The following is a 25,991-nucleotide window of genomic DNA, read 5'->3' on the forward strand; positions in this document are numbered from 1 at the left end:
CATTTCTTCATCTCTAAATTGGGAGCAATTCTTTCCTCATGAGATTGTTATGAAGACACATTAATTAACATTGACAAACAGAGGATGTCCTGGTGTGAATGAGATAGATACATGAAAAGTATTCTTATTATTCATATTATGACATCACATTCTGCTTTTGTGTACATGAATATACAAATCAGTTCAGAACAGGTGAAGTTTACCTAAACTATACATAAGGGTGAGATTAATTTTCTTTAGTCACCTAACACTTGCTAGTCACTGTTCTAGGCTTTTTATATTATTGACAGAGACAGAAAACCTCCATCAATGACTTTTTTTTTATCTAAGGGTGATAGAAAACATCTTCTGCAAGTATCTATTTCTCCCCACTGGCTATGGAACATGGACCAGCTCAAAGAAAATTTGCAGGTGCACAAAGGAAAGTGACACTAAGCACAAACTTGCCATTTTGATCAAACAACTGCCACTATTTATTACTTATTCGTTAGAATGATCAGGCTAAAACATCACCTTTATTGTACTCACTGTATCCTTTAAAGTGAAGTTGGACAGCCACATAACAAAAATTATACAAGTGTGTACCCAGCTTTATTATTGCCTACATGGATTCTTATTGCACTGACACAAAACTGGAGAATCAACTGGAAACTCCAGAGACTCCAAATTCTGTAGGCATGAGCTCAAGTTTCTTCATTGAATGCATGGCAAGCCCTAGCCCCAGAAATTGAATATACAACAAGAATCCATTTAAACTTAACATCAGAGCTGAGATCATATTTGGAAGAAGGAAAGGAGGAGTAGGAAGAGCTGAAGGAGGTGGACTCACCTCAGGTACCCATTTAAACATCAGTAAGATCAGTGAGTTATTGTTATAGGTCACTATACCTATATAGGAATATTATCTTGGCAGCCTCTAGCCATAACATGGACCATATGACATTTTCCCTAGTCTTCCCTCCTATGGCCGAAGTATTTTTCATGCAGCCATGCCAGAGTGTTTTGAAACTTGCCAATATCTGACTTGCCTGCAAGATATTTTTATCTAAGCTTATTTTGCAAGGCCTTTATGGTAAGGGCTTTGTTCCTGCTATAGGTGTGATTTCTAGCATAAAGGTTCCAATTCTAGTAACTATGGCATTACAGATAAAATATTATTATTTGCAATTAATAGAATATTTTCTCAACCTCCTATAATCCATAGTTGTGATACAATGGATGTATTCTACTCATAGGTGAAATTCCATTTATATATGTGTTATGTATACAGAATATTCACATTTAAGGATATAGTGCAAGATATTTTAACATGTTTGATATTGTGATGTAAGAAAAATATACATTCATATGGAATCTGAGCCCACGTGGCAATGAAAGTAGTTGTAAGTGCTACATATGGTTTAGTGTATGATTTTCTAGGGTAAATGGTCCTCCAAAACTCCTGTTATGACCATGTTGGATATTCTGGCTGTATTGTAACTGCTGTTACTATTATTAATCACAGTATTGCCATCCCTATACAGTATCATATTTGTGGTTATCATTACACCTGTACATTCACAAATATTAATTTACAGTATGATTTCATCTTTATAATTCATGAATTTGAGTAAATTTGGGATTATAAACATTACCTGATCATAAATTCTGTATGATGTACTGTGAGAGAGCATATACTGAAAGTATAGCTCAGGTCATATAACATAACCTGTGTCCTATTGCACATATCAGGAAAAAAAGAAACAAAAACAAGCAAACAAAAAAAAAACAAAACCAAAACCCAAAACAAAACAAAACAAAACAAACAAAAACAAAAACAAAAAAAAAACCTAACTACATCTAGGAATAGATTTCATTTTTACTTGTCCTACAAAAACTTTTCTGTCAGTTCTGACACACTAAATGCAGTACACATGGAACAGAATACAATTTACATCCCATCTAGCCACTTCACAAGTCACCAAGTAAGGCTTTGAAACACTTGAAATAATATTATAATTTAATGGATGCAAATTTTTAATTATATTGGTAATATTAAAAAACCCCAAACAGCACAGAAATGGAAAAATCTGAGTCCAAGACTATTAAAACGTTAAAATATTTGGCCAAATGACTCCCTTAAATATTAAAGTTGATTTTTCTCTAATCTTGAAATTCTAATTAATTTAATGTGCATTAGAGAAAACATGTTCAAATATTAAATTGGTTGATTTCACAAATGTGTAATTCATTAACATGACTCAGGTTCAGAACTCAATTAAAAAGGCAGAGATTGGATTTCATTAAAAACAAAATAAAATATCTAAGCAATTAATGGCCACAAATGGGTATTATGAAATACAGACTTTCTTAGATAGTCTCAGTATTTGAAGATCAGAAGCCTGACCAATAAAGGTAATGGTACTAGCCTATAAGACAAAGCTTCTGTAAACATCTGAATTATTAAAAAACGAGATGTGCAAAAACTAGTCAATTCAATTGATATGGATTAACCAGTAGCTAAGTGACAGTAAGGGTAACTGCAAATGGATCATAACCTGTATGGAGTACAATAGTTTCTGAGAAACCATTGACAGATGTGGCATTCACATTTCTACAAAAGGAATGTGAATGAACTAAAAATCTTCAAAAACTTTGGTGAACATCTGGAATGTGCCTAACACTAACCATCAAAATAAGACTGATCTGGTTTGCAGTCCAATAAAAAATCAAGACTAAATGAAGAAATATGAATTGATTTCCTACCTGGAGAAGTGATTACTGACAATAGACTGTACAATAGGGCTAAGTATAAAAACTGCAACCAAAAATTCTGACAAGAAAAAATTATGATAAGTAACCACTTATAAGAAATTAATTCAGAAAAAGAGAGAAATGGGAACTCTTGTATGCCACAGAGACAGCAGATATGACTTCTTTTTCTGTGCTGCAGAAAGTTACATGGAGGCTATTTGATAGGCAGCCATTCTGGGCTTAAAACAGAGCAGAGATGGTGACAGCAACTAAGAAGGATGTTTCATCTGCTTCTTGATCATGTCCTCTGCACTGCAGCCGCTGAGCAGCTCTGGGCTGGCACTGGGTTATGTACACATGGACCTGCACTTTGGCAGAAGTTTCTGGTGCATTCCCTTACCCCTGTGTCAGCAAAATACAGGAGATAAGTTCTCTTATAGTCAGGTGCTGTCCTGCCCTGCGTTTTCCTTTGAGTACCAATATTGTGTAAAACTGTAAAAAAAATTAAAAGTATCATTTCCCTTCTGTAGTTAAATAGCCTCTGTGGAGTTTGAATACAGCCTACAGATACCCTTCCTAAAGCATGCTGGTATAATGAATGCTAATACATATCATATATACTGTATAGATACCGGTGCTGTTGCATGGTGTTATTCTGTCCAAGATGCAGGACTGCATTTGTTGAATTCCATAAAATGTTTGTCAGTCCATTTCTTCAGCTTGTCAAGGTGACTCCAACACCAGACATATCATCCAGCACGATGACTGCTCCCTACATTTGGATATCATCTGTGAACTTGTGGCAGATACACAGTTCCATTGTTAAAGCCGTGAATGGAGATGTTAAATAATATTGCTCCCAATATGAATGCCCAAGGAATACCACTTGCAAACAGACATCACGTCATTTTCAGCCTGTTGCTCCAGCCTTTTTTTTACTCACTTTAATTCACTCAGCTAGTGAATTAAACTAATGGGTAAACCCACCTACCCTGTCCGTCTAGTTTAGCTCCAAAGATGCTGTAAGAACAGAGACAAAAGCTTGCCAAAATGAAGGGCATCCAATTCTCTGCCCTCATCTTCAAATCCAGTCATTACAATGAAAAATGTAATTAGGTTGGTAAAGAACAATTTGCCATTGGTAAATACATACTTTTTTTTCCAATCACTTTCTTCTCTCTTATGTGCCTGTACATGGCTTACACAAGGATTTGCTCCTTAACCTCCACAAAGATGAAAGTAAAGCCAATTGGTCTCTATTTCCCCAGCTCTTCTTCCTTGCCATCCTGGAAGATGAGTGTGACATTTGCTTCTGCAGTCATTGAGAACTTCTCATCACTGTAACCTCTTGAAGAGGTAGGGAACAGTGATATCAGTCAGGCTTCCTACTTAGCTCTGTGGTCAAGTTGCTTGAGTAATCCCTAACTCAGTCTTCCTCTAACACTGGTTATATTCCACCAAACATATGGAAAGCCCGAGAACAAATTTTGCCAATAAAAACTGGATTGTAAAAACCTCCACCTTTCTGACTCCTTCATTACTAGGCTACCTGTTCTCTTGGCCTTATTCTTCCTTGCTGCTTCCTTCATGTACTTCACCAAGTTTTACTCCGGCTAGTCCTTGGTTTTCTTGATTCAGTCATTTCAGACTTGGGCATTCCTTCTGGATTCATCCTGAGCAGCCTGTGCCTTCTTCTGTGTCCCATAGGATTTCTTTTTCCTATCTAAGCCCTGTCAGGAGTTCCCCATTCAGATAGTCTGGCCACCTCACACCTGCATCATGTCCTGCAAACAGAAGTTGATGCTTCTCTTGGTTTGAGACTCACTCTCCTGGGCTCCTTTTTTCTTTCAAAGGAGCAGCTCCCAGGAACTTGCACAACAATAATCTCCCTGAGGTCCTCTTCTTTTAAGTTCCGAGCTGATATCACTTCTTGCATCTTTTGCTTTCCGTCTTCAAATCTTATGGCTTACTAGGTTTAGACCAAACAATCCTGGTTCTTTTGTTATTAGAATCAGCTAGGCAAAAATAAAAACAAATTTTATTATTTAACAACCTTATTTAAAAAGAAGAATTTTTTTCATCTTGACATGTATCAATAAATTGATCCTCAGAATATACTACTGTAAATATTTTATTGTAATCTTATAATCAGCATCCTTGGCCTTCCTCACACTTGCCATTTTCCCAATGAAAAGGCAGGTAGTACACTTCTCTTGGTGTTTCTGCTGTAAAAAAATAAAAATATAAAATAGATGTTCATAAAACTCTACTGAATTCAGCGGAGTCCTGTTCATTTACACAAGGTCTGTTCCAAGTATTGATTAACGAACTCTTGAAATAATTCTGATACAGAGCTATCCTTTTGTGTCCATGAGCCTCTCTTTACTTGTGATTTTTTGGAAGGTATTACAGTATCTGATTGGCCTTTGTCATTTGGACATACTTTAATATTGCCTCTAACAGGTAGATTCTCTTCCAATGTCAGGCTTCCCAGGTTTTAAGCATCCTGCTACATTACATAGATAAGACCTAATATTTTGAGACAAGACCTGGGGCAAAATAAAGATTTGTGGGTAGATGCAGAGTTCATAAAATGTGCACGCAGATAAAATGTGCTTATTTTGTGCACCTACTCATATGCAATGATTATCTTTTAAAAAACACGACAGTTTAAGGTGTCAGCTTCCCTTTCGGGAGTCCATTTATCTGCCACGTAGAACTGTGACTCTTACCTTGGGGACAGGTGACTTCATTCCCACCAGTGCTTTGTAATCCTGGTAAAATCTCCCTGAGTATTAATTGCCTCTTGCGCTAAGAATGGATGGCTCAGAGGCTAACACCAAGCCCAGGGCCACAACACCCTGTCCTGGGCAGTGCAAATCCTAGCAGGAAGCAGAGTATGCCTGTGGAGCAGCCCTCCCTGGGGATTTCCCTGCCTATGCCCAGGCAGGAGAGATAAATGCATGGCAGCTTGGGCTGAGTGTGAGCAGCACGTGATAGAAGATGATTTCAAGGCCCTTTACAAGGTAATGACTGTATCTCTGATTTCAACAACTAAATATTCATATGTTCTATTATCTTTTTCTGCTCTTGCTTTTTCTCTTGAAATAACATTGTGTTATACACACACATACACACAACTACTACAAAATTTTCTACTGCAAATCCTGACAACTAAAAGAATTACAGTAGTCACTGTACAAAAACTTAGAGCAAAAGCTCTCATATATTTAGTAAGAAATTTGGAATTTTACTATACGTTCATAGGAATGTTATGTTTTATATGTGCCTGTCTTGCCTTCAGCTACCTGGTGGATCTTCAGGTTCTTTCCAAGTAATGTCCTTAGGCTCATGTCCATGCCTGCATATGGCACTGGAAAGACCAGTGAACCATGGGTTTATACCAGGGAGTAGCCAAGACATAGCTAGTTTAAGGGACATGCCAAAAATTTCTGTTCTATTCCATTCCAAATGGCTGGAACTGGCATCACTTTTCTCTAGGTTTGGTTTCCCCATACATCAAATGAGATTAATAATGCCAGATTACCTCAGTAGGGCTATGTGGCTAACCTACTGTTTATAAAATGTGTAAGCCTGTGGCAAACACTTTCACATGGTTTTCTGAGAATAACACTCCTATAATGAAGACTGGCACTCAGGCTGTCCATCCAGAGTGTGCAGATCCACAGCGTATCCCCCTGGCAGAGCCAAAGGAGGAGCGTGAGCCGGGTCACACCAGTTCAGAGGCTCAGGGGCTGACACAGCCTTTGTGTAACTCCTTTACCACAGTTTTGTCCTCCACGCACCACACAGATAAAGGGTATGGGCAGCACCATCGTTACCACCCATACTCACACAGCTGCAGCCAGAGAGAGCACAATGGCACCCAGCTTGCATAACCAACGCCCTCCCACCTGACAGCATTGCTAAAAGCAGCTTCTGCAGGGGACTGTGCCCTACATTTCAGGCCATTACTAGCGCAGAAGCAAAGGTGCAAGATCATCCCTACAAACAGCCACACGCCTTCAGGAGGCTGACACACCCAGTGAAGTGGGTGCAGTAGCAGTGACACACACCTATGGAAAAGGCTGGATTTGGTAGTTAGCGACTTGCTGCAGATCTGACTATACATGTTGCTGTCATTTCAACACAGTGCCCTCAAAACATCAGCCCATAGTTTAGCATCGTCCTTCTCCAGCATGTACACATATGAAGCCCTCATTGCAAAAGTGTGCTTGCCACACCTCACAAATGATAGATGCTGTGACAGATACCACTGCAGATAAAAATCTTAGCTGTGTAAAAGTATGAGAAACCATGTAAGAAAAGTATCGTTAAGGCAGAGCGAGATAGTATATATGCAGGTTTTTATCATCCTCATGTCTGCTGAACACTCATTTTTAAAAGGCAGCTGAAATGCAGGTAAAGCCGTGAATATATGTGTACCTGCTGGGTACACAACACACATCATATACTGGAGATACACATTAGCTTCATGGATAGTGACATCTCCCACATGGGAATCAATTATAAATTAATCTCTCAGAATGGTGCTGGGAAACACTGGACTAATGGCACCTCTTCTGAACCAGTAATAACCAGCAGCAGTTTAAGCTGAATGCAGCCCAGCACTGCAGGCCAACACTTCCAGTCTCCGCCCAGACTGCAGTAAAAAGGGTTAGTTCTATAGTTTAGAAAAAACCTCCAAATATAATGATCCTGAGTCAAATTGCAATTATATTTACTTAAGAGTAAAGCCTGATATGGCCTGGGAGAAAGCTGCCTACCACTTCCCTCATCTTTTTCTTGGCACCAAATTTTTATGCAGAAAGTTGAAGAAGAAATGTCAATATGTATAGAGAGCCCTTTGGAAACAAAACTTGCATTTACTTCACTGGGAGTGTTCAATCTGGCTCTTGACCATTTAAACCAGGATATTAAGTATATTTTATTTCTCATATTTCTGTTAGAACCACAGTAAAAATGGCTGATGTTCAAAACATGAAGTTGACACATATGAGAAATCCAATTCAGTGCTGGTGACTACAGCGACATGGAACCTTGTGGGAACTTTCATCAAAGGTAAGGTTTGGCCAAAGCCTGCACTGAGCATTAGCATCTCTGGACACTTTCTGATGCATTACTCCTATATATTTGGTTTGGGAAAAAATTCTTTTGATGCAATTAAATGTATGAAAGGACAGATGGCATCTAACAGATGGTTTAGAAAACAAAAAGCAAGATCTGTTTCAGATCCCATCGAAGACTCTCTGTGGTGTGGAATACCTGTGCGCAGTTACCCCGCCTCAAATTATGGAATTAACAGTATGTTACGTAATAAACAAAAAAAATTAATTAGTGCTGAAAGACACATTGTTGGTTTTAATGATATGATTTTTTAAAAATTATGGTTGTATGAAAACAGCTTCTTTTAAGCTTTTATAGTATAAACCTGCCTTAAATCAGCCTCTCTATTGAAGCAGATAGCAGCTGTACTATTGCATATGAATACATTTGAGCCTGTACTTGATTCAAAGATCAAATTAGCTTTTTTTTGCTCAGCTAGCAGTCTTTATAAGGTATATCAACTTGAAAGTTTTAATGCAAGGAGCATATCAATTGGAGAGCTGTGCAAGAAAATCCCATTCACTGCAAATTAATGTGCTAATTTATTTAACCATTTTCCTTTCTAAGACTGATGGAATCAAATGAAAAAATATTCAGTCTTTAAAGTAATCAAAACATTTCTAAAGATAAAGCTATGTTAAACATTTAAATTTGGTCATGCTCAACACATATAATACTTTATATGCCTCCTTTACTGCTAAGTGAATAGGTTGTCCCTTACCACAACATGTAACATTTAGATCTGTCAAATGTGTTGATTCAAGCAGTTTTATGCTTTCCCACCAGGTAAGTTCCTGGTTGTGGTGACTCTTTTTATCTTTTTTTGAGCTGCCTGGAGGACTCACTGTCGGAAACATGCAAAGCTCCAACTGCTTTCTTCCTAGTGCACTTCATAAATATTACCAAATATACCTGCATTGCATTTTCCCCTTACAGCAATTTCATTGCTAACCTGAAGCAAAACCTGAGTGGGAATACTTTCAACTAGTGCAGAAGCATCTGCTGATTCATCAATCATTATGCTAGCATGTGCTCCCCTGAAATTAATGAATAAATGTGTTTTTACAAGCATGACTAAAGACACTGATCATTGGGAAATTGTAACATTTCTATCGCTATTTGTTTATTTCATGAAGAAGCAGAAAATGGCTTGAAATGGTTCTGAAATGAGACATCATTGGGGGTTTTATACAAAAATATCTGGAAGAAATACAAATGGTTTATCTGGAATGGGAACTGGGAGGAGACCTTCCTAGAGCCACCTGTCCCACAACTTCCTGTTACCTTCTGCACCCTTCCTAAAGCACACAATTGCCTGCTGCCAGCACATGCACCCTGCAGCACTGGGCAAATGGCTGAAGCACAGCTGGGAATTCATGTGTGTGTTCCTCTGGGATCAGCTGCCACAGATCTGCCTTTTCCTGGCAGAAATTTGCCCATCTGGGATGTCCAGGTTTTAGGAACTTGTAGATTACCAAGTAGGAGATGTCAACACGGGCTAACTAATGATATTGAAAAATCATTATTTTCTGACTACCATGCTGGAAATTTCCTTGGAGGATATTTTGATATTACGCCTTTGGATGCCTTCCTACTTCTGCTCTCTTTAAATAGAAGACATGGTCTCAGCATTCTTAAGGCAGCATATCCTGCTGGGTGTACAAATGTAGAAAATTAACTGGGATGTGTTCGGAAGCCCCAGACACAGACCTAATCTTAAAAGCACGTCCACATATTTGCAGGCTAAAGCTTAAACTGATGAAAATTTCAGCAGGTTTTTTAAAGGCAATCTCCATTCTTAGAGGAAGTTACTCTGGTTAGATAGTTCATCTTCTCCCTGCTGTCCAAACTCTGCACTCAGTTGTGGCTCCTCTCAAGCCTTAATGGCTCTGTAAAATTATCTATGTACAATCATATTGCTAATATAAAGGATTTAATTGCCATAAAGAAAAATTACCCAGTTGGAAATAGCTGAAACAATAAATTGGATGATATAAACATTTTATAAACAATAATTATTGGTGTCAGTTGTGCAAAAAGGACTTCTACAGAATAAAGAGGCATTATAATAAAGAAGTATGTGTATGTAGACTATAATATAAATAATTAATAACAGAAATATGTATTCATATTGTCTCGTTCTTTTTTTGTTCTTTGGTAGACTGTGGATCTTCACTTCTAGTGTTGGTGGCATTCTCCTAAGTCCCTATCTTGCCCAACAGGGCAGAGGAGTGCAAACCTTTATCATGTTGATTCACTCAGTAGAGCTCTGTTTCAATCGTGTGGCCAACGCAAATGGCCACATACCAATTTGAGGATTATGACTCAATCTCCTGGTTTCCTTTTGATTTAAATGATAATGTTACCAAAAGTTCTGAAGCTGTGCTTTAGACAATGCTAACCACATATCAAGATACTAAATGTCCAACAATACACTCTAGTGGTTTCTCCTATTGGAGGCACGGAAAACACAGCTAACACTGTCTGTCTGCAACTTGAGAAGCAAGCTGGTGTTCACCTTGCCCTGCCCAGTGACAGATCCATTTCAGAGCTCTCACCAGACCTTCTGCCATGATCAGCACCATCAAAATAAGGCATAATTCAAGTCACTGGAATTCATGAAGAGTTTTGATTGACTCTTCTCATGTGAGAGGAGCAGCAGCTGTCCATACATCCACATGCAATAATCTTGCTTCACTTCAACTTTCAGCCAGCATTGGGATAAGCTGAACTTCCCTGTCCATCGAGGTCTCCAGGTGTTGACATAGCTCCTCTTCCTTTTCCCATTGTACGTGATCCCTGCTGCCAACCGCCTGGTTTTGGTGCAGTGACTCTGCTTCCAGTGGAGTAGCTAGTGATGGCCAGCGTGCCTCTCCTGTCCATAGGGCTGGGATCGCAGCAGCCAGAGCAGTGCGGGCGCTGAGCTAGGAGTGACTCACCCAGGAGGAGGAGTGCAAGCTGTGCTCAACCAAGACCAAGTGACAAAAAGTGACAGAGGTGCTGCTGCACTGGAGGAGGGAGAGGCAGACACCATCTGATCTGCTGGCTGCTAGGAGGAAAGCTTGCAACTTGGGTGGAGCAGCCCCCTCCTGCCCCTCGCTCCTGCTCCCGAGGGTGTCATGCAGCCATCTGCACTATGCAAGATCATGGGACAGACAAGCTGGCAAGGAGGAGATAAGAAGCAAAGGGTGTGAGGAGCAGCTGGGACAGAGGGTTTGTTGGGACTGAAACACAGGGTGCAGAAGAGATGCTGCTCCTGCAGCACCCAGCAGCACTCCGGGCAGCTCCACTCTCTGCTCCACAAAGCGACCATAAAGGCCTTGGTCCAGGAGATAAGGAGACGTGTGCGAAGGGCAGCTGGGTGGCCTGGAGAAGGCTGGTCAGGGAAGTGCCACCAGGTGGTGGGGCAGGGAGGTAGCGAGGTCCCGTTGCGGTTGCTGGTGTTATCCGTACTGGGAGGAGAAGAGATCTTAGCGGAGGCTCGTGGAAGCAGCAGAAGAGCCTTGATACGCACAGACGGAGGCAATGCCAGCACTGCCCATGCCGGACCCTCGGCGCGTCTGTCAAGGGGTAACAGGAGGGGAAGAGAGAAGGAAAATCCAAACTTCTACAAAGAGAAAAGAAAGAAAGGAAATAGGAGTTGGCTGAAATATTCTATGCCCCCCCTTTCTGGTAAAAATAGAATAAAATAAATCCTATTTGAACATAAAAAGCCAGACTGAGAGAAGGAGCGCCTTCTCGCCAACCCGAGGAGGGAGGAGGAGGAGCGGGGTCCCCGCGCCGCCCGCACCTGCTGGGGCCGGAGCCGCGGGCGCCTGCGCGGCCGGGCCGGGCCGTGGGGCCGCGGGCGCCGCCGGCGGGCAGCGGGACGGCGGCCACGTGACGCCCCCGCCCCGCACCGCCCCGCACCGCGCCGGGCGCTGCGCACCGAGCGAGCCGGCAGCACCGAGCAGCTGCGGAGCCGCGGCCGCCGCCGCGCCGCCCCCCGCCTCCGCGCCCTCCGCCCTGCCTCGGGGCACGGGAGCCGGTGACGGGAGCGAGGCGGAGTCTGGAGGGAAGATACGGAGAGATAGAGATTTAAATCACATCCCCGGCTGTAGAAGGGGCAGCAGCAGCAGCAGCCCCGGCGCAGAGGCACGGACGCACGCGCCGAGACAGGTCTGCCGGCTCTGCCGCTGCTGCTGCTGCTCACCATGGGTGCCGCCGCCGCCGAGCCCCCCAGCGCCATGGGCCTGGTGTCCAGCGTAGTGAACGACACCCTCGAGTTCTACCGCTGGACCTGGAGCATCCGAGGTAACGCGCCAGGGCGGCCGCGGCCCCACCATCGCCGTGCCCGGCGCCCCCCGCCCGCTGCCACTGATGCGCAGCGGCTCAAAATGGCTCCGTCTCCCGGGAGACGCGGAGAGCGCTCCGGATCCCCGGGATGGGGCCGCGGCGGGGCCAGACCCCCCCGCTCCCGCCTGCCTTCCTCGCCCCTCCGGGCGCGCTCGGTGCGGTGTTTGTTTATCTGCCATAATCCCGTGTAGCGGCCCGGGGTGCGCGGGGCATCGATCCGCGGCAAGGTGAGCGCGTCCCCCGAGCGCCCGCGGGTGGACGTAGCGAAATCCGCTTCCCAGAGCCGTGCTTCCTCCGGTTCTCTGCCGCCGCGGCGTGCCTTGGGGTGGTCATACGGGGATCTGATGTCGGAGGTAAGCCAGGCCCTCCAGTAAATCGTGCCGGAGCTCAGGCGGTCTTTGGCTTCTGCGGCAGGTGGGAGCCCCGCGTCGGCATCCCGTGGAGTTCAGCAAAAGAAATGACGAAATGGTTGTTACCGCCAGTGCGGCAGCTTTTCATTTTATATTAAATGTACTTGGGTCAATTTTGCTGTTTTCCGTTTTCGATATGCTCCACTCCTATATTGGCACTCCACGATTGCAATGTGGCAGATTCTGAAGGAAGAGTAAAGGTCTTGGAATATGTATGGAGGAATGTGCAAAAGCAGCTTTCAGTGCTGGGACGGCAAATGAGGTGGTACCTTGCTGCAGTGACCGCTACTCTGGAAGCGTTATTGGTCAGCGTGAATGGTTCTGTCTCGTGTGTCAAATGAAAGGAGTCACAGCTTTCACAGTTGCTGTTGTGAGTAGCCACAGGCAGCTGACAGAAGGACCATTTACTCCTCTGGATGTTCTCTTCTTTTTTTTTCGTTGTCCACAAAGCGATGAGGTTTAGCTATTTTGAAACACACAGAGAAAAACTGGAGTGCATGCAACTGTGGATGTATTTCGTGGCAGTGTGATAAGTGGGAAAGTGGGGCCTTCTTTACAGACGGGAAGCTCACTGCATCAGCAGTCTTTGCTTTTCCGCCCCCCTCCCTTCTGCCATCTGTCAGATAATAAATTAATCTTATGTTATAGATGGAAGGAGATCACTTATTTTCACAATTTGCCTTTCCATAACTTCTGTGTTTTGCAGTATTTCAAAAATTGAGCCTACATACATAGTTTTCTGTTTTTAAAAACTGCCAGAATATGAGAGCAAATAAAAGTGCTTGCAGCAGCACTGCATTGTAATCTACCAGTGTTTGCACTCTTTCTCTGACTCTTGCAGCATACAATTGTTCATAGACTGCCAGGTAACTAATGAAAGAGATGCTATTCTAGTCAATCAATAGCATTTTGAGATGGATATAAAAATAGATGTGGGCAGAAAGTTGATAACCTTATGGATTACTTGATTTCTTTGAAAAAAATACTTCAAGTTCTGATATATATCCTGAACTTCAAACATGTTATTTAAGTAATAATAGACCGTGTTCATTGTAAGCAAAAAATTATCAGGTGGGAGTGGGACGAAGAAAAGGCAAGTAAATGTAAAGAATGTAACAATAAGTAACTGACAGTGATAATACACATAGAGCAAACTTTTTTCCTTCTGCTTCTTTGGAGAATATTAAGTAGTAGTAGGTCTTACACACATTTTGGGGACAAGCCTTACTGAGTTACTGATGGAAAATATTTAATTTTTGCTTTAAGTTCAGTAACATTACTGTAAAGGAGGATTCCATTGTACTGAAGTAATCAGTCCTATTTTGTGGAGAGTTTCTTGTTCAGATTTTAGATTACAGCAGGTCCCTGCAAGGCTATTTTGGGTAGAACCTAAGTCACATGAAAAACACATTGCAGTTCTTATTTATACCCAGTAGTATGTGAAACAAGATTCTCCTGAAGTTTTTACAGTTAGGTAGGGATAAGTGAAACATGTAATATGTCACATTGTGGTTATAAGGTAGCTCAGGATACGAAAGTGTTATCATGAGGCAATGCTATGTGGCTGTTCAGTGAAATAATTTTTAATGCCCTAAGTTCTGCAAAAATACCTGCTCACTTTGCTGCTTTTCTGCATATTTCTTTGTTCAGACTGCATTTGCCATCTCTGAGTGAACATACAGCATCCTTCCAGTACCTAAAAGGGGTGTGACAAGAGAGCAGGAGGGGGACCTTTTACAAGGGCATGTAGTGATAGACAAGGTAATGACTTTAGACTGAAATGGAGTAGGTTTAGACTAGATATTAGGGGAAGAAAATCTCTCCTGCAAGGGTGATGAGGCACAGGAACAGGTTGCCTAGAGAACTTGTAGATGCCCCATCCCTGGAATTGTTCAAGGTCGGGTTGGATGGGGCTCTGAAATTCTAGTGGAAAGTGTCTCTGCCCATGGCAAGGTAGTTGGAAGCAGATGATCTTCAAGGTCCCTCCGAACCCAAACCATTCTATGATATGTTAAAATTGTGAATTCAGCACTGTTATGAATTCATGCAATTCACCTTTGTGTTAAGAGCTATGACAGTGATGTTGCTCAACAGAAAACACAAATTATGGCATGCAAGACCATTGCCTAATGTTCAATATCATTAAATAAAAAAACTATACCACGCAGCAAAGTTGCTCAACGAATGATGCTATGCAATAGCATTACACAATAAATCATACTGAAACACTACTACACAGCAAAATTACACAACAAAATGTGAAGAAATTTTATTCCCACTACTACTCCTACACTTATTCTCTCCAGTTCCCACTTCCATTTTTTATTGAACACCTGTGTGTCTTTAGCCCTGTTCTCTGTATTCAGCAGGATTGTCCTGCCAGCAGGTGTTTTCTCCTGCTGCCTCAGACTCCTCTGGTGAGACTTGTGTAGAACTGTGCCAGAACATCCCACTGAGTCTTGTGCTGCTTTATTTTTGCACATTAAAGATTTGATCATTTTCCTCCCCTGCTTTGTGCTATTTAAAAAGCAACTGACCTTTTATAAGACCAAAAAAACCCTGAAAGACCAAGTATATGATGAGCCTAAATGGATTTTGAGTTGATGTTAAAATTTCTTTTAGCATTAAGCATGTTGTGTAGAGCTGATTTGTTTGTGGTCTTGCATTTGGGAATAATAGCAGTGTTCTGTGACTTTTTCCCCATATATATTATCAAATACATTTTCAACATTAGCTTAATGCTTTTGCTTGTTCATTTGTTGAAAAACTACTTTTTTTCTCTCCTCCCCTGACTATTTTTCAGACCTCTTTCATGAAAGCACAAAATCCATTGTAACCATATATACAACTAGAAGGCTGAAAGACATAATTTAGGAAGCCACAGACTTCAAGAAGAGATAGAAAGGTCAAAAACATCTTAGCGGTCATCAAGAGGAAAAAAAAAGTGGTCGGAGGAACAGTTACTATCAGGAAATAAGATCTAGGAATTCCATGCCCTTATTTCTGTAAGGGCATGGGACCAGTTCCATGTAATTGCTAGGGCAGGGCTTCCTTCTTTCTCTCAGCTCGAGTAGCTGGTCGGGGTTGGATTTGCCAGGAAGGATTAAGGGTATGATTAGATGACTGAGCAAGTGACTTAAAGGGAGGTTCCAGGCTGAGTCCAAGGGAACTATTAAGATGAATAACTCAGGACACAATCCAGGAAAGAAGAGTGTGGAAATCTCAAAACGTAGGTGAAAAGACCATTGTCATTTGGGAAGGGGGTATAGGAGACTGTGGCTTGAAAAGAAGATTTGTGAAACACCGTACAAAAATATTTCTTTAGAGGAGCTACTTAATTTGAATGTACTGAGCTAAGGAATAGAAGACTTTACTGACTTTGGGTGAGAATGACTGTTCTTGGTGCTCAAGAGTATAAAAGAGGCAGGGCCATCCCAGGCCACGTGGGACTGCTTTGGAACAGCAACTATTTACAGCTGTTGCAGTTAATAAGATTACAGACTTTTTCCATCAGTAGGAAAGGAGAGAGATGCAAACTTTCACTTTAACGTAGTGTCTTGTTCAGGAGCAACATCAATTGTAGCTTTTATCATTTGGGTCAGAAGTGTAAGACAGTGAGGATGGAGAAGATGGGAAACTTACAGCTACTTGCCCAAAAAGTGAGCCAGTGGAGCAGCTTCCTTGAGAACACCGATTGCCATGAACACTTCTGCTAGCAGGTCTTGGGACTAATTTAAAATTGCCCAGGAAGTTCAGGTTCATTTTCTTTTTTGGTGCAGGGAACAGAACCAGAACAAAACACATTTCTTCTTCCCTTGTACCTTTCCCCATGGAGAACCGAAGTATGACCAAAGGATCATGAGTGCTTATGCTTGGGAAAAGTTCACTGGGGTGCTTAGCAGAACACTGAGTGCAAGTAGTCCCTTGTAGCTGAGGATTTGTGCCAAAGCTGGAGGCAAGTAGAATCCCAGTGAAAGTGCTTCAGAGGGTGATGATGGGAAAAGAGAATGAAGGGTGAGATTAAGGTTCATGAAGTCTGTTTCACAGAAACAAAGCAGAACGTGTTCCTAAACTTTTGGAGGGCTGGCTGAGCATCAGATTTGGTGATTTGGCAATACTTGTCTTGCAGATACCATTTTCTTCTCAAGGGAACAGGTTTTTTTCAGTCTGTGGCCATGACTGGGTAAAGCTCAAGGATTAGACAGGGAGAAACACACTGGAAATGGGAAAGCTGTCTAACTAGGCTGGTTGTCTTGTGGCAGAAACACACAGAAAAAACCTATGGCAGAAGCAGCACTTGGACAAACTGATTATGAAAGTAAAGAATGTTAATGCCTAGATCATATGAAACTGCTGTCAACTAAACTGAGCAATAGGAGCATCCCAGTTTACTTGATTCATTTGACATTTAATTGCCAGTTAGTGAAGGGAGGGAATTTATTAGTGAAGAAAAAAAATAATGCTTGGAATTGAAGGCAATTTGCTGGGTGTTTGAGGGAAATTCTACCCCCATTTCATCATTAGGAGATTTTACCAGATTGTACATCTCAAAAGACATAATCTGAACTAAACAGGTACTAAGCATTTTTGGAAATGAAACATCATTCAGAAAAGTACATTAGTGAAGGGGAAATATCTCCTTAAAGATCTTGGGTCACTGAGCTTCAAGACCTTGGTCATGAGGGAGTAGCATCAAGCAAAATGAACTCTATGGATGAGAAGCTGAGTTATGAGTGGAAGACTTCTCTTTCCTAAAATGAAGGAGAAGTTGTAGGGTTGATATGCAAATCTCAGCTCCGGCAAAGAAATGAAACAGAAAAAAACCTTCTAAGAGCATCAGCAAGAATGTGATACAAACTTCTGTTTGAACACTCAGCATTTCCAGAGGGGAAAAGATACACATAGACAAAATGACAAGAAGACAACTGAATGTTTCAAAATTCATTCTGAAACTGTGTAGGCAGCATGTCTTGAAATCTTTGAAGGAAATAAGTTGTTATGAACTCTCTTTAAGGAGAGTCTATGGGGAGAGATCAGGAAATGGCTGTATACAGAATTTAACCAAGCTGATTGCATGACCTTAGTACCTACTGCAGAAGGCCAAATGACTAGATGTTTAAAATTTGGCACATGATAAATTGCTGTTGCTGAGCTCTCAGCAAATGATGTTTCTCAGCTGAGGCATCATGAAGTGTAAATCAGTATCTGGTCCTGGAGCCCCATACTGCAACCAGAGGTGAAGAACTATTGAGCAGTTGAAATATCCTTGGCATGAAGCAGATGTAGTCATCCTGGAAACTCCACTGGTTATGTAGATTGATTAAGGACAGTGGCTGAATTCTTGTTCAGAGGTAGCTGTCTCTACCTGGAGTACCTTGACCAGGAGTGTTGGTAGCTCACCCTGCATTTATGCTGTGCTCAGGGTGGAGAGGCGTGTAGGCACAGGGCTGTGGTTATGGTTATGAACAACCAGAAGAGGTTGTATTCAGGGCAGCTATGCTGTGCTGTCCTATGCAACCAGGGAAGAGTGTCAAAGGCTGCATAAGGACAGCAGTAGAGGAAGCTTAAGGAACATAGGATGTGGTTCCTTTTAAGGTCTTGTAGATCAGGAGTCATGAGGAGTGGGTGAGGCAAGACTCCACTTTTTCGTCTGCCAGTCCAGACAGGTTTTTGGAGTTACTTGATTCAGATGGATTAGGAGAGCATTTAGATAAAAGGTGAATAAATGAAAAGACTCCAAACAGTTATGGAGAGGACTTTGAGAGGAAGAATTTGCTAGGATGCAAGGCTAAGGGAGGAGAAGAGGCTGTTGTATGTACTGAAGAATTTCTTGAGGTAAGGCAAGTGGGGTTGAATGAATACCTGAACGGCCTGAAAAACTGGAGCTAAATGAGAGTTCATTTATCTAAAGAGAATCAACCATTAAAAGAAGGACAGAATTGGCTTTTAAAGGGTGTTGGTATGAGTGGAGTGTTCCTGGAGCACAGAAGCTGTGACAGTGTGATTTTAAGGACAGATCTGATCCATAAGGTAGGACTTCTCTGACTGGTAAATAAATGACAAGGCTTCACTTTCTCAAGCTGTATTTGGAAACCAAGTTGGAGCTACCACTGCACTTCATAAGGAACTCATTGAGTGGGACTCTGACTGGCACCTCATTTAGGAGGATGTAGATGTTGAACACAGTTACTGGATCTTGTGCAGTGACAAGTGGGTTACAACTATGCTCAATGTTGTCAAACTCAAATGCTTCTGAGTGTATGAACTTCCAAGTCTTGTGGAATTTTAAGGATGTAAATGAAGGCAGCTCTGAAATTCAGGCTTGGCAATACTTAGGTGTTAGCCTTGTTGGGCTTTTGAGTACTGCAGCCTAGCTTGTAGGCAAAGCAATAAGTAGCTGCAAGGCAAGCCTAGAGATGAAGAGAATGTGACATGGTTTGTATTCACTCCCTTTGTGTGTGCTTGGATCTCAAGATAAGCATGAGCTAGATTACCTTTCTCTCATGGAAGGTGAGGGAGAATAAGCTACCTCAGTTTGGTTTACATTTGATGCAAGATAGTGACACGCCTGTGGGCATCAATTGCTCTTGGTTTTGTTTTGCTTATGTGCCTGCAGCTCCACTTCTTTCTTTAGGTACTTGAATAATTTCAGTGGTTTGATCCTTAACTCCCATCCTTGAGCGTTCACTCTCTCTGTGGCATTGTGTCTGCTTGTACCATGGGATTCTTCCCTTATGTTGTGTTTGCATGGCAAGGTTTTGGTAGGGGGGCTATGCTAGAAGCTACCCCCATGTCCAACAGAGCCAATGCCAAGCCATTCCAAGATTGGCTCAGCCTTGGCCAGCAGTGGGCCTATCAGTGACAGTAGTAAAATCTTTGTGACATCAATCACACCATCAAAAGCAGCATGGCCAGCAGAATGAGGCAGGTGAGTCTGTCCCTCTACTCCACTCTTGTGAGACCCTACCTTGAGTACAGCTTCCACTTCTGGGGTCCCCAGCAAAAAAATGGCAATTACTTATTTGAGCAAATCTAGAGCAGGGCCACCAAGTTGATTAGAGGAATGAAGAACCTCTCCTATGAGGAAAGGCTAGGAGAATTGGAATTTCTCAGCCTGGAAAAGAGAAGGCTTTAGGGCGACCTAATTGTGTCCTTCCAGCATCTAAAAGGAGCCTACAGGAAAAATGGAAAGAAACTTTTTACAAGGGCATGTAGAAGATAGGGGGAATGGCTTCAAACTGAAAGAGTGGAGGTTTAGATTAGAAATTTTAGGAAAAAATTCTGTACTCTGAAGATGGTGAGATGCTGGAACAGGTTGCCCAGAAAAGCTGTGGATTTCTCATTCCTGGGAATGTTTAAAGGCAGGTTGGATGGGGCTCTAAACAACCCAGTCTAGTGGGAGATGTCCCTGTTCGTGACAGAATTGCTTAAAGTGGATGATCTTTAATGTCCCTTTCCAAACCAGGCCATTCTATGTTTCTACAATAATATATTTAAGAAGAGGAAAAGAAAAATGGCACAGAAATAATTGCAGCCAGAGAAGAGAGGGGTGAGAATATGTGAGACAAACCACTCTGCAGACATAGAGGTCAGGGAAGGAAAGCAAGGAGCTGCTCCAGGCACTGGAGCATCAGCCTGCAGCCCATGGGAAAGACATGGAGGGTACAGGCCCCTACTGCCTGTGGAGGTCCATAGGGCTGCAGAGATCCATCTGCAGCTGTGGAGGGCCAGAGCAGCTGGATGCCATAAGAAGGCTGTGCTCCTATGGGAAGCCTGTGCTGGAGCAGGCTCCTGGCAGGATTGATCCCACACTGGATCAGTTTGTGAAGAACTGCAGTCTGTGAGAAGGACTCAGGCTGGAGAACTTCATGGAGGACTGTGTCCTGTGGGAGAGATCCCATGCTGGAGCAGGGGAAAGACTTCTTCTCCTAAGGAAGAAGCAGCATCAGAAACAACAGGTGAACATCAGAAACAACTGACTGCAATCCTTATTCCCTGTCTCTCATTGCCAGTGGCAGGGTGAAGGTAGAGAATCAGGAGTGAAGTGAAGCCTGAGAAGGAGGGAGGGTTGGGGAGAAAGGTGCTTTTCAGGTTTGTTCTACTTCTCATTATACAACTCAGATTTTGATTGGTAAGAAATTCAAGTAATTTCCCCATGTCATGTCTGTTTTGTCCATGACAGTAATCAGTAATTGTGACCTTTCCCTGTCCTTTACTCATGAGTCTTTTTTTTCTATTTTCTCTTCCCTGCCCAGCTGAGAGGGGAGTGATAGAGCAGCTTTGGTGGGTACCTGACCTCCAGCCAGGGTCAAACCACCACATCCCTAGTTTCACTCTCTGTTTCAGCATAATCATGAACTCTTGGTTCTGCTTGGTTTATTTCCATCATATTTTCCTATTCATCTTATCTCTTTCTGCTGAATCAAAAAAGTGTTCATCTTCCAGCTCTTGCATAGGTTATGCTTAGTTTACATGCTTGACTATGGTGTTCTTCTATTTTCTTTTTTATCTGCTTATAGATATTATCTCCTTGATTCTCGCTCAAGAAAAATTTTTTTATTGCTTTCTAAATGTTCCTGGGATATTGCTGGAAGAAGTGAATTTATAACCCATGTCTTTCACTTTTTCTGTTGAGACAGCAAATCTTCCCTCTGAAGTGATTTTATGTCCTTCTATTCTTAGAATATCATTGTAACACCTCGTTTTTAAACGGTTTGAGGTAGCATAAAGAAAAGAAGAAAGTAGTTAATAGTTAAATTGACTAGCTGGACTGTGAATAGGAGACTGCATAATCATATTTTCTACGGTTTAATATTTAGTGTTTTCCAGGAACAGATGTGCCCAATAGAAATACTCACAGAGTACCTCAAAATGCTTTGATAATTAGGTCAGGATTTTTTTCTGCTCTGTCCAATCCCCATTTCAGTGGTCCCTGAATTTTTTACCAAGACTGAGAAACTTTATTGCAGAAACCATTAGAGAAGCTTGGGGGCCATGTGTTACCATGGAAGGTAATGTAACTGTAGAAGTGAAAAGGCTTAGTTGTAGCAGTTGTTTGGACATGGATATTATGTAGCTTCCAAACTGATGATTTTGCTACTATGTACTTAGTGAATAAAAGATTCAGACGCTGATCATCCTTTTCATCTTTTTTGGGTTAAGAACATTTTGTCATTTAGTTCATATTTTGAAAATCAACATTTCACAATTAGTCTCTTTTTTTGTGTGTGTGTTTGGTTCCTCACCCCATTTGTCATTTTTGTTGATGTTAAAGGGATGTTGAGGAATTAAGTTCTAGACGTTTTAGTGTTTTGCTTTTCCTTGGAGGCTTTGACTGATGTATTTGTGTTAAGATAACAGAAGACCTAATGTATCTCACTGTAATTTTACTTCTGCCTCTGAACTTTGAAGAGCTAATGCATTTCAGTAACTCCTTTTGTAGTTGTTAATCAAAACAAAATTCTCATCTCATTCATCCTTCTGTAAAACCAGAGTGATGAGGAGCATCCTTATAATGCAAACAGGGAAAACAGGTAGTTTATCAGAGAGCTTTCTGCAGCTTCTTGAAAATTTTCTCCAGTAGCTTTCTGGTATTATTCTTAGGTAGATTTCACTTGCCATTGCTGGTGTTCATATATGCTTAAGCACTGCATTTAAAACTCTCTAAATGTTCACCTACAACCCCAAAGAAGTGTGTAACAAGAGCAGCAGTGTAAGTTGCTTACATCTGCTATGTGGTTAAGCATCACTGTCCTTCTGGTGTGTTAGCACATTAGCAAGACATGCATCAGTGCTGAATTTACTGTCCCGTGTATGCTGAGCATGTAAGACTTGACTCTGCAGTGGGTAAGACCTTGCAGAGTTGTTCTTGAACTGATATTAATAATCTTTCACATTTTTCAATGAACTTACATTTAAATGGAGGGAATCCAGTAACAATATCTGTCTATGGAGAAGATCATCATATCCTAAGATCATCCCCTTCAGCGTTATAAAACTCTGGGTGGGCCAATAGACTAATCAGTTATTGCAACATTGAATGTGCATAAGTCCTGTGTTTGTATTACTGCTTACAGATACCCCTACAACTATTTTCATAGTGCCAAACCCCAGGGCTTTTGTATGAAGTAATGACATGTCCAGCCTGATCTCTGAAAAACAGTTTTGGCAAAAACCACAAAAATTTGAATGAAAGTTTCAGTAGAAGAAAAGCTTCATGAAGTATGTTTTGTGCAGTACTTTTATTGCTTTAGAAATACAGAGACATAGACTGGTTCATAAAGTCTGCAAGTAGTTTATAAAATTACATTGTGTGGTAGGGTTGAGGGTTTTGTTTGCATTCATCTTTTTACTCCATAACTTTTTGTACTTAAGAAAAAGCATGCAGATATCACTGCGCTGCAAATGCATCTTGCATTTGTGATGTTTGGAAAAGATTTGGCAACCAGAAGAATGCTTCATGCCTTGAGGGCTCGTATCTTGCAAGTCTTGTGTAAGCTTCAGTGAGGATTATATTTTTATTATTCCTTGAAGCAGAGCATTTGTACTGTCCTCACAGTAATCAATGGAGGAGATAAATATAATTTGAGCAAGATAATCTCTTTGGACTTGAAAATCCTGAGACTTGATGGTAAATTGCCATGTGTTCTGAGCTTCATAGTAATTCCATTATTGTCCTTGCCTTGAAACACATGTATCATGTAACTGCTGTATATAGGCACAAAGACAATATGGTATTAATGACTGAGTGATAGAAGTCCTGAGAAGACTAGAATGCTGGTCAGAATAACAGGAAGGCTAGTTAAAATACATCTGGCCTTTTAACAACAAATTGGGATTAGGCCTTCCTGTTACTTTAATAGGAGTTTGTGAAACACATGCACATTACACAGGTTTTCATTAGCTGCAGGAGATGTTGCTCTTAGCTGTGTGGCATTTTGATTCTATGTTGCTGGATACAGCTTTAAAGAAGGCTAAGCAGTCAATTACAAAGCCCTGAAATTCAAAACAAAGCCACAGCTGGTTATGGGTGGTACCTGTTAGTCTTGCCTTGTAGTCTTCTTGGTTTTGGGGCAGGCATCTCTCATTTCTGACCCCAACAGGATTTTGTACAACAAACTTCGAATATGTGGGTTTCACTGTTTTGATTTTTGGGGTATGTGCTCTCCTTATTCATTGTGCTTGAGGCTGAATAATCTTATTCTTGCACCTTAGTTTTATGTTTTATGGCTTGTTAAAATGACAATGCTTTCCCATAAAATTTTGATGTCTCTTGTTCTTGACTCAAACAAATGATGGGTCTAGGAAAGAAAATGATAATGAACTTGTTAAGGTTTATTCCTAATTTCTTTGGCTGTAGAGAGCAACTTTATGTAGTCGATCCAGTTAACATTTTATAGCAAGCTGCTATGTTCTACTAGGCTTGCTGCCTCTGAAAAGACATATCCTGTAATAAAATGGGAAATTCTTCTAAGAAAGGTCTCTTAGCTTATACATGTGTTAATGGAAGCTTCACAGCCTTTGCTTTGTAGATGATAGTAGATCCTTTCTGAGTTAGGTACAGGTATCTTTGATCCTGTCAATCCTTAAAAATAGCCATAGTGCCAGAAGACTGCAGACATTGCCAAGTATGATACATAAGAAAGAAATGTAAGCTGGCCATTGTTTTCTGTCCCAATCATTTTGCTTCCCTGCAGCAATCTGTCTGCACAGTCCCTTCTAAGAAGCCATGGACCTTTCTTTTACCTGAAGCATGGATGAGGCTATAGGGTTAGCATTTTATTTCATGCAGTAACTTCAATCTGCTATTACAGGATTTTTCATTAAGAAAAACTTTATAAACTGAGATTATTAGCAACAGGACAAGAGGAAATGGCCTCAAGCTGTAAGGAGGGAGGAGGGGAGGTTCAGGTTGGACATCAGGAAACATTTCTTTACTGGAAGAGTAGTTAGACATTGGAATTGGCTGCCCCAGGAACTGGTGGAGTCACCATCCCTGGAGGTATTCAAGAAATGACTGGACATGGCACTTAGGTGCTATGGTTTAATTGACATGGTGGTGTTCAGCCATAGGATGGACTTGACCATCCTGAAGGTCTTTTCCAACTTTAATGATTCTGTAATTCCACTAATTGAGGATTCGAGTGCAATTTATGTAGTGAATAATCAATAGCAAAGCAGTTAATTCAAGTAATGACAACCTAAAAGAAAAATTTATTTGGGGCCATATGAATAGCTCGATTAAAATAATATTAATGAATAGAAATTTTTTAATTCTGTAATTTTTCAATCCTATGTATACAATCAAAAATACATGACCTCTCAATTTTCAGTCTGAAATGCTGCTTCATTATCAGTCTTCAGCCTCAAACTGTTCAGCCCATGTAGTTCATGTACTGTTTTAAAGGCTAATTTTATAGCTTTAACTGTTGCTGTTCTGAGGTGTTAGTTAGTCAAAGACTGAGCTTTTTTCTTGGAATTTCTACGAACTGCTAACAGTAAATCCACTTTTAAATTATTCTGATGCATTACTCGGTTTAAGAGCATAGGGTCTAATCAGGTAGATGCTTTTTCAAGTTTACTTTCAGTGGATCCAGTCTGCAGTGGTTGTGTAGCCAGAGTGAATCTTATATTCACTTGCAAATATTTGCATGACTGAACCAGTATTTCTAATAAAAATGTTGGAGAGAGGTATATTGTATATTTATCGGTAGCCAGAAAGAAAAGGGGGAGGGAGGGGAGAACTAAAGCACAAAAATCACTGAAGGAAACTAGTGTGAAAACTTTGTAAACATTTTAAGTTGTGTGAAGCTATGTTTCTCACCTGTTTTTTTTATATGATATGTGCTTTCATTTTGTAATTGTTTCAATTATAGTGGTAGTGGAACTATCAAGATGTGGGAAATTTTTGAATAATTAAAACACTGTGGTTCATGGAACAGTACTTTGATTAGGTAATACTACTTTGCCTTCCTTATATTGTGGTGTTAATATTTGGCTTGTTTAAGGAATCTTTGTTAAACTTGAGGTTGGCTTTGAGAGTACTTTTGTTAAAATAAAGGTGATCTGCAGAGAGCTCTCACAGAACCACTTTTAAACGCTCACCATCCTTTCTGCAGTCTCTTTAGAAATGTAATCGGACAGATGGATGTGCTGGATTGGCACTGTAAGTGTCTTTGCGCTGAGAATAGTATCAATAGCTATTAATAACTTTGAAAGTCTCTTCAGATAAATTAGCGAGTAGCGACCTTATAGCTAAGAAATACATATGTTGTTAAACTAAAAATAAAGATTTTCTAAGTAGTTATTGCGAACCCAACATGAACGCAGGGAATTGCAAAAATCATGTGTTTTAGTTGTGTAATACTTCCTCTAAAACTAATTTTA

At 41.1% G+C, this 25,991-nt stretch overlaps 2 protein-coding genes across 6 annotated transcripts in view; one reads left to right on the forward strand and one right to left on the reverse strand.

The window, feature by feature from the left end:
• Positions 1-209: 209 nt before the first annotated feature.
• On the reverse strand, positions 210-12,177 carry LOC148224451 (uncharacterized). Of its 5 annotated transcripts, none has more exons than XR_015802648.1 (3): positions 12,053-12,177; positions 10,424-11,467; positions 210-4,748 (listed from the first exon to the last, which is right to left on the reverse strand). XR_015802648.1 is itself a non-coding variant. In XM_088162123.1 (2 exons), the coding sequence occupies exons 1-2, from the start codon at positions 12,086-12,088 to the stop codon at positions 10,910-10,912; spliced, it is 594 nt and encodes a 197-aa protein (XP_088018249.1). In that variant the 5' UTR covers positions 12,089-12,177; the 3' UTR covers positions 4,770-10,909. The 5 variants fall into 5 exon arrangements, 1 of the variants encoding a protein (XP_088018249.1); XR_015802646.1 differs by having other exon boundaries at positions 10,379-11,467; XR_015802647.1 differs by lacking the exon at positions 210-4,748 and adding an exon at positions 4,770-4,958.
• ELOVL4 (ELOVL fatty acid elongase 4) overlaps positions 11,758-25,991 on the forward strand; it is a 36,428-nt gene continuing 22,194 nt past the window's right edge. Inside the window, exon 1 of the mRNA XM_014870189.2 lies at positions 11,758-12,153. Coding sequence (XP_014725675.1) covers positions 12,054-12,153 — 100 coding nt within the window. The 5' untranslated portion in view covers positions 11,758-12,053. The remainder of the gene's footprint in view (positions 12,154-25,991) is intronic.

This window comes from Sturnus vulgaris, chromosome 3 (assembly GCF_052056855.1).
Source record: "Sturnus vulgaris isolate bStuVul1 chromosome 3, bStuVul1.hap1, whole genome shotgun sequence".
In the NCBI taxonomy this organism is placed as follows: Eukaryota; Metazoa; Chordata; class Aves; order Passeriformes; family Sturnidae; genus Sturnus; species Sturnus vulgaris.

Bases quoted from the DNA above. Each gene is read 5' to 3' on its own strand.
- LOC148224451 (XM_088162123.1), bottom strand. From the start codon at position 12,088: ATGGCGCTGGGGGGCTCGGCGGCGGCGGCACCCATG. The intron at 11,468-12,052 runs GTGAGCAGCAGC...TTCTCTTTGTAG, and splicing joins CGGCGGCGGCGGCACCCATG to AAGTTTGGATTTTCCTTCTC.